General features: G+C 41.3%; 1 protein-coding gene across 6 annotated transcripts in view; it reads right to left on the bottom strand.

The window, feature by feature from the left end:
* Nucleotides 1-1,644: 1,644 nt before the first annotated feature.
* Nucleotides 1,645-19,726, bottom strand: part of CHD7 (chromodomain helicase DNA binding protein 7) — a 188,033-nt gene continuing 169,951 nt past the window's right edge. For 3 of the 6 annotated variants that reach the window (XM_054499521.2, XM_063668802.1, XM_063668801.1), the window contains exons 25-38: nucleotides 19,451-19,554; nucleotides 17,982-18,111; nucleotides 17,500-17,572; nucleotides 17,284-17,341; nucleotides 16,354-16,582; nucleotides 15,892-16,100; nucleotides 15,098-15,769; nucleotides 14,074-14,234; nucleotides 12,390-12,617; nucleotides 11,703-12,146; nucleotides 7,454-7,675; nucleotides 6,245-6,385; nucleotides 5,897-6,001; nucleotides 1,645-3,525 (exon numbers count right to left, since the gene is read on the bottom strand). In XM_054499521.2, coding sequence (XP_054355496.1) covers nucleotides 2,608-3,525; nucleotides 5,897-6,001; nucleotides 6,245-6,385; nucleotides 7,454-7,675; nucleotides 11,703-12,146; nucleotides 12,390-12,617; nucleotides 14,074-14,234; nucleotides 15,098-15,769; nucleotides 15,892-16,100; nucleotides 16,354-16,582; nucleotides 17,284-17,341; nucleotides 17,500-17,572; nucleotides 17,982-18,111; nucleotides 19,451-19,554 — 3,694 coding nt within the window. In that variant the 3' untranslated portion in view covers nucleotides 1,645-2,607. The remainder of the gene's footprint in view (nucleotides 3,526-5,896; nucleotides 6,002-6,244; nucleotides 6,386-7,453; nucleotides 7,676-11,702; nucleotides 12,147-12,389; nucleotides 12,618-14,073; nucleotides 14,235-15,097; nucleotides 15,770-15,891; nucleotides 16,101-16,353; nucleotides 16,583-17,283; nucleotides 17,342-17,499; nucleotides 17,573-17,981; nucleotides 18,112-19,450; nucleotides 19,555-19,726) is intronic. The other 3 variants (XM_054499523.2, XM_054499522.2, XM_054499524.2) reach the window with 3 other exon arrangements.

The raw sequence follows: 19,726 nt of genomic DNA, 5'->3' as shown, positions 1-19,726 counted from the left end.
TAACACGATGAAACCCCATCTCTACTAAAAATACAAAAAAAATCAGCTGGGCGTGGTGGCAGGCGCCTGTAGTCCCGGCTACTAGGGAGGCTAAGGCAGGAGAATGGTGTGAACGTGGGAGGCGGAGCTTGCAGTGAGCTGAGATGGCGCCACTGCACTCCAGCCTGGGCGACAGTGAGACTCCATCTCAACAACAACAACAAAAAAAAAAAAAGAAAAGAAAATACTTAGGTAGATTCAAGATCTACTACCAAGAATGAATTTCACTGGAAGAAAAAAAATGCATTTTTCAATATGAAAATGTGAATGACATTAAAGCCACATCAACAGATGAATACCGGATGGTGCACATAACAAGCCAGTGAGCCCCAACAACTCAGGGGTCCTCCGGCCACGAGCAACTGATGGCTTTGCTTTGAAGATCATCATTGCTCTTAGAATTTTATTCTAACAGTGTCACGTTATATTCTCTATTTACAGAGGCTCATAGGAAAATTTCCAATACTACGAAGAACTTAAAAAAAAACACCCTTTAATGACTCATTTTATTAAGCAAATTCTCCCCGCTAACATCTTTGTTACTTAATACTTAAATTCCCTATACTTTATGCAGACCTAGTTTTACTTTTCTGTGTTCAAATAATTCCCTTTCAAAAAATATTCTCTTCAAGGCACTTTCCTCCAGTGTGCATGGCCCATTCACTTTCAGCAGACAACGGCGATGATAAATAAAAGCAATCACAGGATCTGTAAGGTGGAGGGTTCAGGTTGTTTCTTTCCCAGAATTATTAAGGGGCATATTTTCATTTTGGGGCATAAACAAACTGAATCTCATTGTCTGGGAGGAATTTAGACCACCTGTCTGGCAGCACACTGGCTGGGGGTGGACTGTGTGCGGACGTCCTGGGGGGGAGGGTGTGGAGGAAGGCAACACACACGAAACACTCTCGTCCACATCCCTTCCTCTGCTTTTTAACTGGATGGAAATATGGCTTTGTGTTGGTTCAGGTGACATAAAAAGGTGAAAACAGTAGATCTCAAATTATATTTTACTTTAAATACCAAAGGTCAAAAAGGGGTCCACAAATCAGTAGCTCCTGAGACCGTCCGTGCGCGCGTGCGTGCTTAAGTGGGTCTGTTTCAATTCCACATGGGTTTTTCCACACACTGGTTTCTGGCATCAAGCGCTGGTCTGCAGGACACCAGAGTGCCTTTGTGTCCTTTGCTGACACTACTGCATTGTGTTTTTCTACCCATTAACCAAGGATAAATGACCTAGATATTGTGCCTATTAAAGCCTCATTTTTCTTTTGCCCTTTTGTTCTTCAGTGTACCACATTATCACACGCTGCACACATTTCTAAGTATTCTCGGTCTCAGATGCCCTTTTGAGGGAGTAATAGGAGCTTTTTGTATGCATTTCTGTTGAGATATCTGGAGTGGAATTATGTGAGAGTAATTCAAGGTTTTCCTTCCTGTCTACTCTTGGAAACAGTTTAGTGTCTTACCAAAAGCTAATCTAGTATAAGAGGATATATCAAGAAACTGTACAAAAGCCAGAATGCTGTATTTGCATCTATTGCGAATACAAAAAATAGAGTGAACACCAGTTTCCCTATATACTACATTCTATAATTACATCTCTGCATATCATGGGTCACTTTTATTAAAAGCATCATTACTACAGTTGGCAGCAATTTACATTTTATCTTACATGATAGCAGTTTTCAAAGAAAAAATAAAAGGACATCACAACAAAGAAAAACAATACATTTACAAAGTCATGTCTGTAAACTTCAAGGCTAGTTTAGAGCTGAGGTAATGCTGTTTTAGCTTTGTGGCTAAAGTAACAAAGTCCTTTAATTTAAAAAAGGTACCTGATTCTCTCTTCTCTCACTCTTTATTTATTCATCTATTTATTTTGTTTTTACCAGTGCATTACAAGACCACGAGACAATGGAACTGTAGTTCTGTCTGGCAAGAACCCTCCCAGTAGGTTAATTTTCCAAAGGGACCCTTCACATTCAACAGCTGCCTTATTATTGCTGCGCCTCGGGACAGAGGCGTTCACACTAGCGTGGAGATTGTCAGAGTGTATGGATGTGTGTGTATGCGTGAGTGTGGGAACCCCCATACAGTCAAAAAGGGAAACAAATGAGCAAGTATGATATGTATGGTAAATTTCAGCTTGACCTTCACAGCAAAAAAATTAAAAATTAAAATTAAAAAATTAAATATATAACTTCATACTTCCTTTGAGCAGCACTTTCTTCCATTAGTGCCACTCAGTTACAAATTGCTCTTTATTATAATACCAATGGTACCAAGAGAAAAAAAAAAAGCAGAGCATTATGTAAGTTTCCTTAAAAAGACATGATCACCTCTCAAATTTCATCTCTCCTAGGGATAATAAATAATGCACTGCACAATACTTAATGACCAAGATACCTTTTGACACACCTGTATAACATGACTTGAACTTTTTTTTTTGCTACACTATGTTACAGAACAGCTTATAAAACTAGGTATGAACATTAACTGTGAGTGTAAACAGTAGGACTACCACTTGTCAAAAGTTTTAAACACTTGAACTGGAACTGGTACTGGTTATTCATCATTTTCATTGTTTTCTATTTCATCCCCCCCATCAAGTGAGTCTAGCTCTTCACCCTGTGCTATTTCGTCTTCTAAGAGGGAGGACTCTGCAGTCTTATCCAGGCTCTCCTCGGCATCGCTGCCTTCAAGGGTCTCTCCATCTTTAAAGGGTCCTCCCTCAGCCTTGTCAGCAGCCTTTTCTTCGCTGGAGCCCACGGCATTCTGAAGTCCTGCCAATGCTGGGAACCCAGGCAGCGTCAATCCCCCCAGTCCTGGAGGTAGAAACATGGATGGGTAGAAGAGGCCCGGGGCCATTGTGGACAGGAGGAAAGGGTTGAAGGCTAGCGGGTTTGAGGGCAATCCAGCCGGGGCAGTAGCAGCACCAACAGATCCATTCGCAGAGTCAGCAGCCGAAACAGCATCTGTGCTTTTCTCAGAGTCTTTGTTCTCGTCTTCATTCTCATTTCCTTTCTCCTCTCCTTTTGAAGTGCTGTCTTCCGGTTCTCCTTGACTAGAAGCAGTAGTGGTGTTTCCAGTAGCAGCTGACAGAGGGTTATTCAACAGCCCGCCCAAGCCAAACACGTTGGGCAGGCCCGCCATTCCTGGCAGCATCAGGGGCAGCACAGCAGCAGGGTTCTTCGCATCGCCTCCGGCGGTGGCAGCTGTTGCCAGTCCTGGAGGGAAGCCCATGAGGCCTGCCAGCTGGAGCGACTGGAGATTCTGGAGATTCTGAAGGCTCGTCAGGTCCATTCCAGCAAACAGGCTGTTCACTAGCAAAGGGTTGATCCCTGACGTGGAGGCCACAGCAGCAGCGGCCGCGGCTGCTCTGGCGATCTCACTTTTGGGCCTTCTTCCTCTTCTGCTCGCTCCCTCTCCCCGCACCACAGGCCCAGTGAGAAGGCGGTCAAACATCGACTCAGGAACAAAACCCTGGAGGACAGGGGAGGCAAATAATGGCTATAAAGGCTGTCGAAGACAACTTGATCTCAATGTGAGCCTCTGTGGTGAACATGCCATTCCAAATGGAAATACCTAAGTAGTTCTTCCCTCCTAACAGCTCAATGATAAAACTTAATGACAGCAAAACTTGTTTTTATTATTATGTTAGCTTGCTGAACTGCAGAAAAATTGCTCAAGGCTACTCATCAGTGAGGTAAATGTCAAGTTAGCTGCATCCATAACTAACTCAAGAAATCATACATCAGAAAGTACATTATGGGGTACAAAAATAGAGTTAGACAGGATGAGTAAGATCTAGGTTTTGATAACACAACAGGGTGACCACACAGTCAACAATAATTTATTGTATATTTTAAAATAACTAAAAGAGTATAATCACATTGTTTGTAATATAAAGGGTAAATGCTTGAGGTGATGCATACCTCATCTACCCAACGTGATTATTATGCACTGTGTGCTTGTACAAAAATATCTCATGTACCCTATATATACACCTACTATGTACCCATAACAAATTTTTAAAAAGGAAAGTACATAATGTATAATTATATCAAATCATCACTTTGAAGCCAGGTGCCGTGGTTCATGCTTGTAATCCCAACACTTTGGGAGGCCAAGACTACAGGATTTCTTGAGCCCAGGAGTCTGAGACCAGCCCAGGGCACATAGCAAGACCCTATCTCTACAAAATAAAAAAAAATTATCCAGGTGTGGTGGCACATGCTTGTCATCCCAACTACTTGGCTAATCAGGAGGCTGAGGTGGGAGGACTGCTTGAGCCCAGGAGTTTGAGGCTGCAGTGAGCTATGATTGCACCATTGCACTCCAGCCTGGGTGATACAGCAAGACCCTGTCTCTTAAAAGAAAAAAACACCATGCTGTACACCTTGCATATATATTTGATTCATCAATTAATTTTTGTCAATTATCTGTCAATTAAAAAAAATTTTTGGCTGGGCACAGTGGCTCACACCTGTAATCTCAGCACTTTGGGAGGTCAGGGCAGGCAGATTGCTGGAGGTGAGTTAGAGACCAGCCTGGGCAACGCGGCAAAATGCCTTCTCTACAAAAAATACAAAAACTAGCCAAGCTTGGTGATGTGTGCCTGCAGTTCCAGCTGCTTGGGAGGCTGAGGTGGGAGGATTGCTTGAGCCTGGGAGATTGAGGCTATAGTGAGCTGTGACTTCAGCACTGCACTCCAGCCTGGGTGACAAAGACCTTGTCTCAAAAAAAAAAAAAAAAAGAAAGAAAAAAAGATATTGTATGGGAGAAAAATTATAAAATAGTATAACATAATATAAACCCAGGATGTTTTATCCCCTCTATAGTGTGTTATTTTGGATATTTCTAATATATGTAAAAGTATTTTTGAAATATGGAAAATTAATTATATTTTAGTATCTACCCTAGAAAAATGAAAACTTATGTTCACATCAAAACCTGTACACAATTGCTTATAGAAGTTCTAATCACAGTTTCAAAAATCAGGAAATAACCCAGATGTCCTTCAGTGTGTGAGGGCTAAGCCGTGCAATGTCACATCTATGCAATGGAGACAGCTACTCGGCAACAGAAAGGAGAGAACTGTGACACATGCGACCATTGATGACCTTCCATATGATGAGTGAAAGAAATTGCTTCAAGACTTACGTCCTTCATGCTTCCATTTTAGGACATTCTCAAAAAGACAGGGATGGACAACAGGTCAGCGGCAGCCAGGGGCTGGGGTCAGGGAAAGGACAGTGTGAGGGAACTCGGGGTGGCGGGGGTGGGGGATGGAACCCTATTCTGACTACGGTGTCAGTTCACAAACTCACACGTGTGTTAAGATCAACAGAATGTTACACCGAAAGACATTTTTAATGTATAATTAAAACAAAGAACCAGCATGTCATGAACGAATTTTTAAAAAGCTAATGGTAACAAATCTTTTAGGCAGAACTGTTGTATTTTTTTTTTTTTTTTAAATCAGAAATCACAGTTAATCTTAATGATCTCAACCACCATACATCCTATTCCACAGGTGAGCTGTTAAGTAGGCTTACCTGGGGCAATCCCCCCTGGAGAAGTCTACCTCCAAGACTGTGAATGTATGTTTCCACACAAACCTTTTAAATTGGAGCTGACAAATGAATTCACTTTGGATTAATGATGTATTGATGTAAGAAATGATGTATTAATGATGTATGAAATGATGTATGAAAATGATGTATTATGTCAATTCTTTTAAGCTAAGAATAAGTTACAACTGAATAATTAACGGCCAACAGAAAATAAGAAAGACTAAGGAAAACAGTTTTGTATAGCTACCTTTCTTCATAGAAATGCAGTTTGTACTTACAGACTGCTTAACTATATCAGTCCAGTCTGGAGCAACTGCAAATTCAGGATTTTCTTCCAGCCACCTGGGTAGGTCCTTCATTGGAGGCGCCATAGCTCCACCCATCTGGGTAGAGGCATTTGACAAATGATTAAAAACACAGTCTTCCCTCCCCTTTCTGTTAATCTACTCCCTTCCCCTTCTATAATACACACACACACACACACACACACACACGCGCACACGCACACACGCACACACGCATTCGGGCAGACAGGATTCCTTTCCCCTATAGAAGAAGGCAGGATAAAACACTTCCTTCTGGGCTAAGAAATCGCATAGTGATCAATTCCCTTTCCCGGCATTTACCTTCTTCCCATTTCGTTTATTGACAACAGGCACCCTTTCTTCTCCTGTCAAAGTGTTTATATCCAATTTATTAGGGTTTCGACATCTATGTCGTTTCTGTTTCGGTTTCTGAAATGAGGAAAACAGCACATCTGCATTCTTCTGAAAAAAAAAAAAACATACTTAGTAAAACTGGTATTTAGTACTTATTCTTCTCTATATAAATGCCAAAGAGAACTGTCAGATCATCTTCAATTATTATGGAAGTTTCAAGAACCATTTTAATTATTAATATTAGAAACGATATTTTTCTCTTTGAAAGAAAAAACTCCTATTTTACCCCTGTCCATTAAGGAACACATAAGTGAGAATTGGCTTTTCCTTTTGTCTATCAATAACCTCATTTAAAGTTTTTCTTTAAATGTTTAACCAAGTCATGATACTTTTAAAGGAGGCTTTCTGTAGTACTTTTACTAATTTCTAGTTAGTGGCTTGAATGAACACAGAGATGATACCCCATCAACAACATGAGACTGTCTGTAATGAGAACTAACCAACAAACAGACAGATCTTGTAGGGGGTGGGGGTACATTCTGAGTGGCAAGGCTGAAACCAACAAAATAAAATGTAAAACTCTACATTTAAGTTTTAAAAAATCAATCACATAAATATAGAAAGCAAAAGACTTGCATTGCTAGCTAGCAAACAGTTTGTGTGACAAAACATTTGGAGATATGAACTGTCTAACGTTTAATATAAGGCACCAGCATTAGTTGCCATAAAAGCAGCTAATACAATCTTGGGCTGCACTAACTGGTCAAATCTCTGGAAGTAATGGCTTCATAGCACTCTGGGATGGCGGAGCCTTGTCTGGAGACTGGAGAAAGTGCATTCAAGAGTGTTACCCCAATACTAAGACCGCCTGGAAACGATGCCATGGAAAGAATAACTGAAGAAGTCACATGTGTTTGATGGGAGAAGCAAACAGTAAGGCAATGCATAACGCACATCTTCAAGTAACTGTAAGGCTGCCCTCAGTAAGACAGACCTGAAGCTAGTATCTGTAATGAAGAAGAATGTTCAACAACAAAGACCTGGGAAATGTTTGAGACCAGGAAACATTCAAGGAAAAGGCAGAGGGACCAGCTGTCAGGGGATTTCTATGTTGTAAGGGAATGAAGTGGACCGGCCTGCAAGATTCCTTCCAACTCTAAACTCTGCAATACTCACTGGTACATAACTTGGCATATCAACAGTGTAAGTAGGGTGCAGCTTCAGCCATTCAACTAAATCCTTATTTTTAGGAGCATCTTCCCCCACCAGCCTAGTCCCATCTTCAAGATTGATAACAGGGATCCGTGTGTCTGGGTCCAGCTGTCCGGGAGAAGGAATGTTTCTTGTTGGTGGGGTCTCTATATCTTCTTCAAAAGCTTTGGTCACCTCAGCATCCTCCTGCAGAAAGTTCACAATGGTATGAATTCTCACACGAAGAGAGAGCCTCTGACAATGTCCTATTTCAAGAAAATGCTATCCTAGAATGGATCTTTTATCAAAAAGGGAAAATAGTTACTAGAAACAATGTCTAGTTGTTGGGGAACAGCTATTAAAAGTTAGAAAACAAGGCTGGGCGCGGTGGCTCACGCCTGTAATCCCAGCACTCTGGGAGGCCGAGGTGGGTGGATCACCTGAGGTCAGGAGTTCGAGACCAGCCTGGCCAACATGGTGAAACCCCATCTTTACAAAAAATACAAAAATTAGCCAGGCATGGTGGCGCTTGCCTGTAATCCCAGCTACCTGGGAGGCTGGGGCAGGAGAATCACTTGAAATCAGGAGGCAGAGGTTGCAGTGAGCAGAGACTGTGCCACTGCACTCCAGCCTAGGCAACAGAGTGAGACTTTGTCTCAAAAAAATAAAAATAAAAAGAAGATGAAACTTTTACATCATTCTTCACACTGTAGAACTAGTAATTAGGTAAAAAATTTATAGTCCACTAAGGTTCCATGCTTTGAAATCCTAAGCCAGCCACTGGGAATACAACATAGGGGGTATAGTCTGAGCTGATATGCATACAAGGCGGCCTCTCAGTCTCTCTTGGAGATGCCCGGATAATGACATTAAAGATAATTTATACTAAAGGAATTTCTAAAAGCCAGTCTATATGTAACTTATTGGCACTCTGTGCCCAATATAATTTTGTTGGTAGTGGGACATTTTGTCTCAGACATGTGTGGCAACATTGGAAAGAACAACGCTAACTGAAGTCTACAGTTATTTCAACCTCCAGACACCCATTTTTCCTTCCCCACAGCTCTACCATGGCCCAGGCCTTTGTCACTTCCCACCCAGGTTATTGCAATATTCCTAAATGGTCTCCCTGATTCTAACCCCACCTATCTTCAATCCAACCTCCACACCACTACGTTGGAGTCAGTTTTCTAAAATGCAGCCTTTCCCAGTTCAAAAAATTACGTCACATCACTCTCCTATTTTTTCAATAACTGCATCCCTATTACCTCCAGGACAAAATCCAAGTTCTTCCGAATGGCATCAAGACCCTCCATGATTTGCATCCTGCCTTCTCTCCAAGCTCATCTCTGCTGAAGCTCACTTCCTCAGCAAATTCCTCAGTTCTTCAAACCCAAGGGGCTCTCTCCTCTTACACATGTTCTCTGCCAACCCTTTTAAAATGACCAACTACTACATGATCTTCAAAACTTAACTGAAGTACAGCCATCCATAGGAAAACTTCTTCATCTGTTTCTCCCCATATCCTCTTCCCTCCACTCCCAGGCTTCCTTTGGGCTCACAAAGTACCCTAGACATCCCTTGGTCATGGCACACATGAACAACCAGGACACATTATGATTTATCTGCTACCCCATCCTAAACACTGCATTCTCCAGTGCAAGCACTTGTCAGGACTGTATTTTTTGACTCTCAGTGCTGGCAAAGGGAATAGTGCAAGCTTGTCCACTGTTGCTGAATGCACTCTTACTTTTTCATGGCAGCACAGTTAGAGTGCTGACAAAATACTAAATTCTAGGATCTGTCCTCTTTCATCCAGGTAACACTGCTGGCCTTTACATCTTTTCCTACTTGGTTTATTTACAGATCAATCAGTGCTTTCCCTGTATTTTATGTGCATGCACATCACCCCCGACAACACCAAATTAGGAATCCCTGCATTTTAAAATGTGACAGTTAAAAAAAAAAGTTTTAAAAATACATTCTCTAACTTCAATTAGGAATTCTCTCAGGCTTTCTAAATGTGACTTTAGAAAAAGAAAAATATCAACAAATTCTTAACAATGGTTTAAAATAGTGAAATGAATAAAATCAGTCTCAGATTTAAAATAGGATGTGTACTTGCAATAGGAAAAAAGCATGTGTGTTGCATTATTAATTCCTAACACCTGGTCCAGAGACAAAGCTGTGTCGTGATCCAAATATTGAACATGATTGCCTGTAATCCCAGTACTTCAGGAGGCTGAGGTGGGTGGATTACTTGAGCCCAGAAGTTTGAGACCAGCCTGGGCAACATGGTGAAACCCTGTCCCCACCAAAAATACAAAACAATTAGCCAGGTATGGTGGTGCACGCCTGTAGTCCCACCTACTCGGGAGGCTGAGGTGGGAGAATCGATTGAGCCCGAAAGTTGGAGGCTGCACTGAGCCGAGATTGCACCATTGTGCTCCAGCCTGGGCGAAAGAGTGAGACCCTGTCTCAAAAACAAACCCTGTTTCAAAAACCCTGCTTCAAAAACAAAAAACCCTACAAATATTGAACATGATAATAAACAAAAAGAAGTGTCAGCTGCAGAAACTTCCCAATTTGTTAAAGTTTATGAAGAAAGAATTTATCAGTCAACAAAATCTATCAAAGAAGTAGTTTCAAACAGGAAGGCTAATCACTAGTGCTACAACTCTGTCTGAGGGCCATACTCCTAGAAATGGCATTTTAACTTACGGAAAACATGTAAGTCACAGCTAGTCCATTACAAAGTGTACTTTTACAGGATTCTGAAAACAATCATACCATCAACAAATATGACCATTATGATGATCATTGCATTGGTAATCAATTTTGAAAAAAATTTTCTTTATTTTTTTGAGACGGAGTCTCACTCTGTCGTCCAGGCTGGAGTGCAGTGACACTATCTCGGTTCACTGCAATCTCCGCCTCCCAGGTTCAAGCAATTCTCCTGCCTCAGCATCCTGAGTAGCTGGGATCACAGGCATGTGCCACCAGACCAGGCTAATTTTTATAATTTTAGTAGAGATAAGGTTTTGCCATGTTGGCCAGGCTGGTCTTGAACTGCTGACCTCAAGTGATCCACCTGCCTTGGCCTCCCAGAGTGCTGGGATTACAGGCGTGAGCCACTGTGCCCGGCCCAATTTTGAAAATTTACTCTTAGCCACCTGAATGCTTCTGTTTTAATTAGACCCCACCAGAGGGCAAACAAATTTCAGAGAATTTTATTTTTCATTTCTAAACTTTAACTCAGCCATGTCTTTTCCTGCCTTCTTATCAAGCTTTCTCTGAGTTCAAGAAATAGAAAATGGGCAAATAATAATAGGGATGGTGTAAGAAAAAACATGTTGAAACAGACAACTGTCTTCCCTCAATCTCAAATTTCAGTTTCCCAAACTGTGTCCCACTGCTTGAGGAAGGGTCCAGGATGGCCCAGTACCTGGAAGGCTTCCTGGAGCATCCACTCCTCACAACACAGACAAGGAGCTCCAGCCACTATGGTGACTGGGGCTTCTGGTCAATAGGTTCAAGATATATAGTGCTAAACCATTTTTTAAAAAAGCACATGTAATTGTGCTCTTTGGGATAAAATTCTGGTCATCAGTGAGTCAGGCACCACATTTTTGGGTGAGATGTAGTTGAAGCAGATTAAGAAAGAAAATCATTTTGATTATACTGCATTCATTTATTTCCTCTGAACTGAGAAAGAAAAAGTCAAAATCCATTGGTTCATACATTCTATTCAAATCTATTCTAGCAAAGGCACAGCTCAAATTTTTAAAATATCTACTTACGGAGGTAGGAGAATTTGCAGTCACTAGCTTTTTATGTTAACACAAATCTTAGGTCCAAAATGAAACATTTATACTAATTTTAATAAATGCCAGGCCTAAAACATATCAGTGAAACTTGTTCCACCTCAAGAATTCAGAGATAACAATTCTAGACTCAGAAGAACATGTTTCTAGGTTGGGCTGTTCTTCTGAGAGCAATCAACATATCAGAACTTGGGAAGAATACATCCTCCTCAAGCTACACTTCGTTCAGGCCAAGTGATCTGTATCAAAGATCAGAATCATGACTGTTTATTGTAAAACTATTTCTTTAGTAGAGGAAGCTGGCTTTCATACCATGCTGCTGAGAGAAACACAGCCCAGCATCGTGAGCATCGTGGGACCCTCAGCTGTCAACATGTGCAATCGCCATGCAGGCGAGCTCCCCAACTTACTGCACTCAATGACGTCCGTTTGTGGCTCATGAAAAGCAGATCAAGTCCCTCCACATTTTTCCTCCTTCCTCTCCTCCTCTTCATGGGAGGCTCTCCATCCACTAGGGAGCCATTAAGGAGATGCCTTGTGGGTGTGCGCGAAAGGCCTGCTTGGAGCAGTTCCATTTGAGTCTTAAAGGCATCAGACACTGGTGTTGAGACATTAGGCAAGATAAACTTTGAAGAAAGAGATGAAAAATTTGAGGTAGAGCTTGTTGCCTCTCTTGAGGCCTTTGATAAATCTACAACTTTTTCTTGTCCATTTTCTGAGACCACCTGAGACTCTCGAAGCTGGGCAACCATCTCCATGAGATTTCGCCTCTTGGCAGCTCTTTCGGCCTCAATTTCGATTTTTCTCCTCCTCCTCCTCCGCTGGCGAGGGACAGAGAGGTTGAGGGCATCTTCCTATTGAAAAATTCCAACAGAATAGAGTTGCAGTGAGCCAAAACAGTATTGGCTATACGGGCTGGCTTTTCGAAATAAGGAACAAGAAGCTTAAGGAATTAAGCATTCATGACTGGTGCAAAGAGCTGAGGAAACAGCAGCTATCTTATTCCTAAGCAGGGCCAGTGAAATATAAGCTCGCAAACTCAGTTAAGGCTTAGAGAGCTCCCTTTTAAGCTGCAGAAACAAGCCATTCTAATTCACCTTTGACAACTGAGGAGACGTAGTGATGTCCTCACTCCCACTAATGCTGGCTTGGCTGACCATGGAGAGCTCAGCAAAGCTCCTCTTCTGCAAGGGGCTGTCCACTGTGGTGGGTGTGTAACCTGGGATGAGGCCTTGGAAATCAAACATCTGGCGCCTATTTACTGGCCATTTGCCTTTCAACACTGCTTCACAGATGTTGTCTAATCGGTTTATCATTACTCTATCCTGGAGGGAGAAGAAAAGTCACAAGAAATTTTAACAAAGCCCTGGTTAAAATTACTAGATAAATACATCCATCAAGATGCAAAAGAGCATAAAATGTTTAAAAGTCAACTGGAGGACAAAAAGTAAAAGAAAACAAGGCAAGAAACCAAACAAGAAAGTAAATAAACAAAATCTCCTATAATGGCATTGCTCTGGCAGAAGGTCCTAGGTGGCTTCAACACAGAAAACACGCTATTTTTTAATTATGAACACTGAACTACATAAAACAGAAAAATGTACTACATAATCACCACCTTCAAAATATCTTCATATTTAAAAAGTAACTCTTGTACAAGCTCCATAGAGCTCTGCTGGTGGACATCAGTAGATGACAATGGAAACCCTGCATTAGCTTCTTGCTGCCCTGGCCCTTCAGATCTACAGGCTGGATTGCAGTCCCAGGAAGTGGGACATCATTAGCGTCACTATTAATAAAGTTCAGCATTATGAAATGGGCACCAACCTAGGAACACCTAATGAATGTCAATTTGCATTCCCTACCTATTATCACTTCAAATTTCATTGAAGCGTGTACATTAAAAATTTCTAATTACAGCTTTAGACTGAGTTTCCATAGATTAAAAGTGCCTGCTACTATAACCTTTGACTGATCTGGGAAACTCCCTCCTACACTCAATAAAGGAGGTTAGCATAACAGGGGAACTAAAGGGATAGACAGAGGAAACAAAATGTCTTTGACAGTACATTCTTTGGTCAAAATTTTCACCTTGTTTCTTAAACAACAATAATACTGGGAAAGACGAGCCTGGGGGTAGGCTGACTGAAGCTCATTTTTTGTGTTGTTTTAAATCAGACAGCCCTGTTATGGTGATTAGGATGATTATTTCCGCACCCTGAAAAACAGACCTAAATTACACAGGGAATTATTATAAAATTATACTATTTAGCCAAAAAAGTAATTTCCATTTTGCTTTTGGTTACAGATAACTACATTTGGAATTATCTCATAATGCGTTAAGAGCAAATGGGTCAACAGTACACCCTCTCCCAAGTCAAGAAGCTGGTAGGTTTCCAAAACTATAAAGTTGTCTTAAATCTGAAGGCTTTATTTCACAAAAAAAAATTTTAAAACACAGTGATAATCCATAGATTATACTAGACAACAGGGGTAAGTAACCTAAAAGCCACACGGAGCCAAAGATCAATCCATATAAACACTTCTATTTCTTATTATCTTTCTTTCACATCACATTTCCCATCCTATTATAAAAGTGTTCTATAACTTTTTTCTTTGGGCTTTTTCAGATCACTCTTTAAAAGCGTAAGAAAAATCTATAGTCTTCATATACTGTGTCAAAAGTTTACCTTAAAATTATTTGAAAAATCAAGCTAGAAAGATTTCCTCTACCCTAATCCTTTTTGGTCAGCAAAACAACAGCAACAAAAACCTGCCAACCTTAGGCCAAAACGAGAAGGCAAATGTTCTTTCATGAAGGAGCTGAGCTACTGAAGGATCTCCGTCCTCCATGTAGAATCCATCTCGGGTTTCATCTCTAGCAGTGCTCATGGAAGCATTGCTTTCTTCATCAAAATTCTTCCCTCTAGAGACAGCTCCTGCTGAGAAATGAGTTAATGTGCATTACTCACAACCACAGTATCAGGGAAACTGAAGTTTAGAAAGGACACGATTAAAAATGTGAATACTAATCAGCTCCATTTTATTGAGTACCTACTACATGGCTAGAATGGTATTGGGCACTGTTGTCTAAAGCTTGCAACAGCCCTTTAACATAGATGGTGTTATTTCCATCTTGCAGATGATGACACAGAGGCTTAGAGAGGTTAGTCACTAGCCACCTAGCACTGTGCAAGTAAACCTTACAAGAGGCTGATAGCCAACCAAGTCATTGACTCAAGAGTCTATGTTCTTCCACACAGAAAAAAGGGCTGACCTTCTGGCAAAAGTTGAAGTTTCCAGCTACAGCACAGTACGTGCTCTATTTTTACTTTGGGCCAGTTTCAGCAACCTTACTGTGACTTAAAAATTGGTTATTTTTAGATTCTATTCCCACTCTTTACTTCTGAATCAAAACATAATAAAGCACCAATTGTTTCAAAATGATTAACAATATTTACTCAGTGAATGACCACCTTCCCTCACATTTGTCGAAATTAAAATCACATAGAATTCTTAATACACTCTCACTACAAGTTAACTTCCACCCTTAAACCAGAAGTTGCTAATGTGTCCATGCAACTCTTCTTAGAGTTTATGTTGTTCAAACTATCATGGTTAGGTGCTATAAGGTGCGAGGGCAAAACACAGATAAAAGCATAACTTGAAATTATCCCTTCACAGAAGAAAATGTACACTAAGTACTAGTGAAAAAGAAAAGAGCAGATGCCGTGCTGCCAGAAAGCAACGCATCTCACAACCAGCTGCTGCGGGGTCAGGAGAGGGGCCACTGGTAAGGCCTTACCTTCGGGCTGGGAAGACTCTTCCGATTTATCGTCATCCTCCAGCTTTTCCTCTTCATCCTCTTCGGAACCTTTCTCTGAAACGGATTTGGACCCAGTGTCTGCGCCGACCTCAACACTTTTCAGTTCATTTTTCACAGAGTTGGCCTCTGCCTCACATTCCTGCTTGCTCTCCTTCCTGCTGCCGTCAGTTTCTTCTTCCTCTTCTTTGCCCTCACATTTCTCCTTGGCAGCTGGGTTTTCAGACTCCTCCACTTTGCCTTCGGCTTGTTCCAGTACCTTCTCATCTTGAATGTGAGCAGATGAGATGACTGGAGGAGTCTGGACAAATCCAACTGCCAGTGGGTTCAAGGAAGATGTATTACCTGCCCCTCTGTTTTGAGCAAAGTTTTTATGTGCATCCAAGAAGGATAACTCAGGGTCATTGAGGATGTGATAATCCGTCCGACTGACCCCATGTTTAGCAGCACCAACCAGCAAGTCTCGGTCATGCCGTCCGCACTCCCACCACTCCGGCAGATCCAAGCTTGGCTGGCAGAGCTTAAGCCTCTCTCCCAGCTGGGGGTGATGGAGAACCTGCTCGCGGATCTTCCGTAGCAGCTCAATGCGGTACAGAGTTCGAGAGGCTCGCTCCTCTGTGATCGGCTCAATTATGGAGGAGAGGTCGGGTGGTTCTGTAACACAGAAGGGCTCATATTTACTTGGGGAGAATTCAAGGGCATGCTACATTGTATACTTTCTTATTTTTCACTTTACTGGTCTTTTTGTATAGAACTTTGTTGCTAAATATACCTACCATCATCTGGCTTGACGGGCATTCGACATACTCGCCTACACATGGCCACAAAACAACTGAAGTATTTCTCCAAACTCTCATCAGATTTTTTGTCAAGCCTGGCAAAGGCTCGAAATTGGTTCCAGTCAAATTGCTGTTTCACAGGGTCAAAAATAACCCCAAAGGTGGATACCACACGGTAAAAATCAGCCTCTTCTCTTCTTGTCCACCTGTTGTTAGAAAGATTATATTAGCATGCATCATACTTCAGGAAAAGACTTAATATTTACTGTTTCTTTTCCTCTTTACCCCAGACTTAATACATGGTAGTTATTTGGGGGTGGGGAAACAGACTGCTCTGCTAGAGCGAGCCTTTCTTTGGTGGTCACTGCCTTTGATATGAGCCCTGTCTCTTGTGGGTCTACAGGAGCAGGGCAGAGGGGAATGTACCGGGAGCTGAGTAGAAACCCTGAAGAAACTCACTTTTGCCGCTTCTCAGATATAATAGCTTCCCTTTCCGCTTCCAGAGCTCTCACTTCCTCTCGAGGCCGCCGTCTGCGCCGGTCAGTCTTCATCAGGGCCTCTTGCCTCATCTGTTGCCTTTTATAGCTGCGCTGATACGCAGTAATGAGCCGGCGCAGACGTGTAGTCAGGGTTGAAGTGTTAGGCCAGTAAAGTTGGCCTAACTCAGCATTACTCTCACTGTGCTTGCCTGAGGAAGTGGAAAAACATTTTTGAAATGTGTAGCTGCAATCTTGCAATATACAGAGTATTCCAACAAAACAGGATGACTCGTTAAGATTCAAATGACAGTGTGGGAAAGGGCATCTCAGTGCCCTCATTTTTAAAATATAAATAAGTAATAACATTCACTTGGAATACATACACTTATTTCTTTTTTAACTCCTTAGAGGGGATGAAAACATTATTTATTAGTCCTACATAAAGAAACACACTTTACAGCATAAACTTCTTATAAGGTACTCTCCTCTAACGTATGTGCAATAATCATCTTGAGTATAAAAAATAACTGCATAATTGTTGTGTAATGATTTTATATTTGGTAAAAGGTCAATATTCTAAATAAACTGAAAATATTTTAGGTGAATACTTAGCAAACGCTCTATGCTCTATTCCCAAGAGCTATAGCTTAGATGCTTAAAATTTTTCACTAATTAGTGTAAAATATAAATCAGCTAATTATCATCGAAGAAACAGTTATCCTATCTAAGAAATTCAATGTCATGAAAACACAGCCACTAACAAGAATTAAAATGATTCACAAAACAGGTCACTGTAGAAGAAATAAGGTGTTAAGACACTGCCATCGTGAAGCAGGACAGTCCCTACCACATGAACAATGACTGCTCAGTGCACGTCTGCTCGGCTACACGAGCTTTTCTGGGGCCTTACCTGTCGCATGTATTTCCATGGATTCTTCCTTATCCTCTGGAGGAGAATTTGCAAATTCCTTGAAAGCAAAGCAAGAAACAGAATTATTTTAATTTGGGGGTCTCATTTTTCTTTGTCTTTTAAAGAAAAGGTCATTATCTATAAAGTTTAACAAGTCTTATGTGGGCATATAATATTTTAATGGAGCTATAAAAGCCAATATACTCAAGTTCATACATCTATTTCATCTTTGAATGGTGTTCTGGTTGGTTTATATTCTGGGTCTTCATCTTCTCTATCAAATTCTCCCCTATGTAAAACAAACACAAAAATTATCTGAATCATACTGATAAGCAAGAGAAGGAAGGGGGGTGGGTAGGAAAGAGTAACAATCTGCCCAGTGCTACTTTTAATTATGGGTTTGACATCAAAAGAAACTCTATCAGTATTTAAAACATGCAGCCATGGCAGTGTGGTGGAGGGGGTCCAGGGAGATTGCGGGAAATCACATTTGGAAAAGAAAAGCAAGTTTCAGATTATCAAGATAATGTATATTGTTTAAACAGTCATTACGACATACAAATACAGTAGACTGGTAAACATCACTTGAACTTCAAATCAGACACAATATAGTGTGTAGTGCAGGGTAAGAACTGAACCCTGCCAATAGATGTGAAACTGACATAAAGTTTATTCAAATTTTAAAATGTCCTTCTTACCCGTCACCACCATCTGCTAGCATGTCTGTTCCTCTTTGCTCGGCAGCTATGGCCTTGGCATCAGGCATACCGACTCGTTCCAGAAAGCACAGCGCGGGGTCAGCTCGCATGGAGTTGTACTTCTCATAGCCTGTGCCATGCCCATCCGTGCACAGAAAACACACAGAAACAAAGAAAGGCCCCATCACTGGCAAAATCACAGCACTGCCACAACACAAGTTTGTTTTTCAGTCAAGGTTAGCATCTATGTTGAATCCAAGTGGACCTTGTTTTAGTAGAGCATTCTATGGAACACTCCTTCTAGGGAAGCTACTGGGGGCCAAGTTACACTTCAGAGATATTATCAGAATTACCACAAACACTAACAGAAAAACAGGTTCAGAATAACTACAAGATGCCTGGGAGGATTTCTGACCCTATTTTTCCCCAGATCTAATTTTGCTTGACATTTAGAAGGATTCGCAATGTTCCTTTATGACCTCTGCAGGGGTGCGCTGAGTCCACCCCCATTCACTCTGTGAATAGCATCAGTCCTGCAGGAACTCGCATGGCTGGCTGAAAAAATCCCCATATACGTAAGGCCAGCGAACCTGTCTTATTAGGTTTAGGATGATGCATGTCAGTAAGATGACACTGTTCCCTCTATGGTTTTCAAACTGCAATTTGCTTTTTGACTGCTCAAGTTGACTAGATGGAAAATGGCAGATCCCAACAGTGCACTGCGGGAAAATGATTTTGAGGCTGAGCTCACAAAACGCGGCTGCAGTACATAGGCAGAACAGCACAATTCAATTAGGATGTGTACTACAACACACCGCTCCTAACTGCTGTAGAGCCGCAAGCCAAACTGTAATCATGAAAGGTTTTATAAGCCATCATTCTCCCCTTTAGTCAGGCTGGGCTGCTGAGAATACCTCCATGACCTCCAGAGAATTGGGATTATAATCAGGAATCGCTCACTGTATATATCATGCCAGTTCTGCATCCCCAGCCTTTCAAAGTTAACAAGACTGCATCCCACTCAGGGGAGCCGCGAGTTCTCAGCACTGACATTTGTGAAATATTGCTTGGAACAAAGCCCAGGAGGCACTTGTACAGATTAATAGCAGAGGTTAAGCCCACCGTCCACTTTGACACTGGTTGGCAGAGTTAGCAAGGGAAGCCGCGCTGGAAGCAAAGTTTAGGGAGAGCTATAGTACAACTTGGCTATTATTAAAACAAATATGGTTTGGGTTTTATTTACAGCCAAGAAAGAAATGTTTTCTTCTCAAATGCTCAACAAACATTCAAAAACAGCATCTGATATTTACAGTTCATATTAGATTTTTAGTACAGAAAAATGGTAGACGCCAAGAGTCCTTTGGAACTATCCTCATTAATATTATGACTTTGGAAAAGAGTATGTAAAGAGTTCTAAATAAAGACCAAGCCATACAGTCGAGATGTATTCAAACAGAAACGTCACTTACCATGTTTGAACACTCCAATTAAGAGGGATTTGTCTGCTTCCTTATCCCACCAATCTGCAGGAACTTCAGCATGGAAAGGTTCAGGGATCCACACATCGGCTTCACTGAAAGACAACATTTATAAGAAATATTAGTATTAAAAAAGAATTCTAAGTAATGAATGTGATACATAGCTCACATGCCCTCTCTTCCACGATAAACATCTGAGCATGGTGGGGAGGTATCAGCAAGGTTAAAAGAAAGGGCATGAGTCAGTAGCCCTCTGCCATGACCAGA

The sequence above is a fragment of the Pongo pygmaeus genome, chromosome 7 (assembly GCF_028885625.2).
Source record: "Pongo pygmaeus isolate AG05252 chromosome 7, NHGRI_mPonPyg2-v2.0_pri, whole genome shotgun sequence".
In the NCBI taxonomy this organism is placed as follows: domain Eukaryota; kingdom Metazoa; phylum Chordata; class Mammalia; order Primates; family Hominidae; genus Pongo; species Pongo pygmaeus.
The sequence above is the reverse complement of the archived record's forward strand: the minus strand, read 5'-3'. Positions and strand labels throughout refer to the sequence as shown.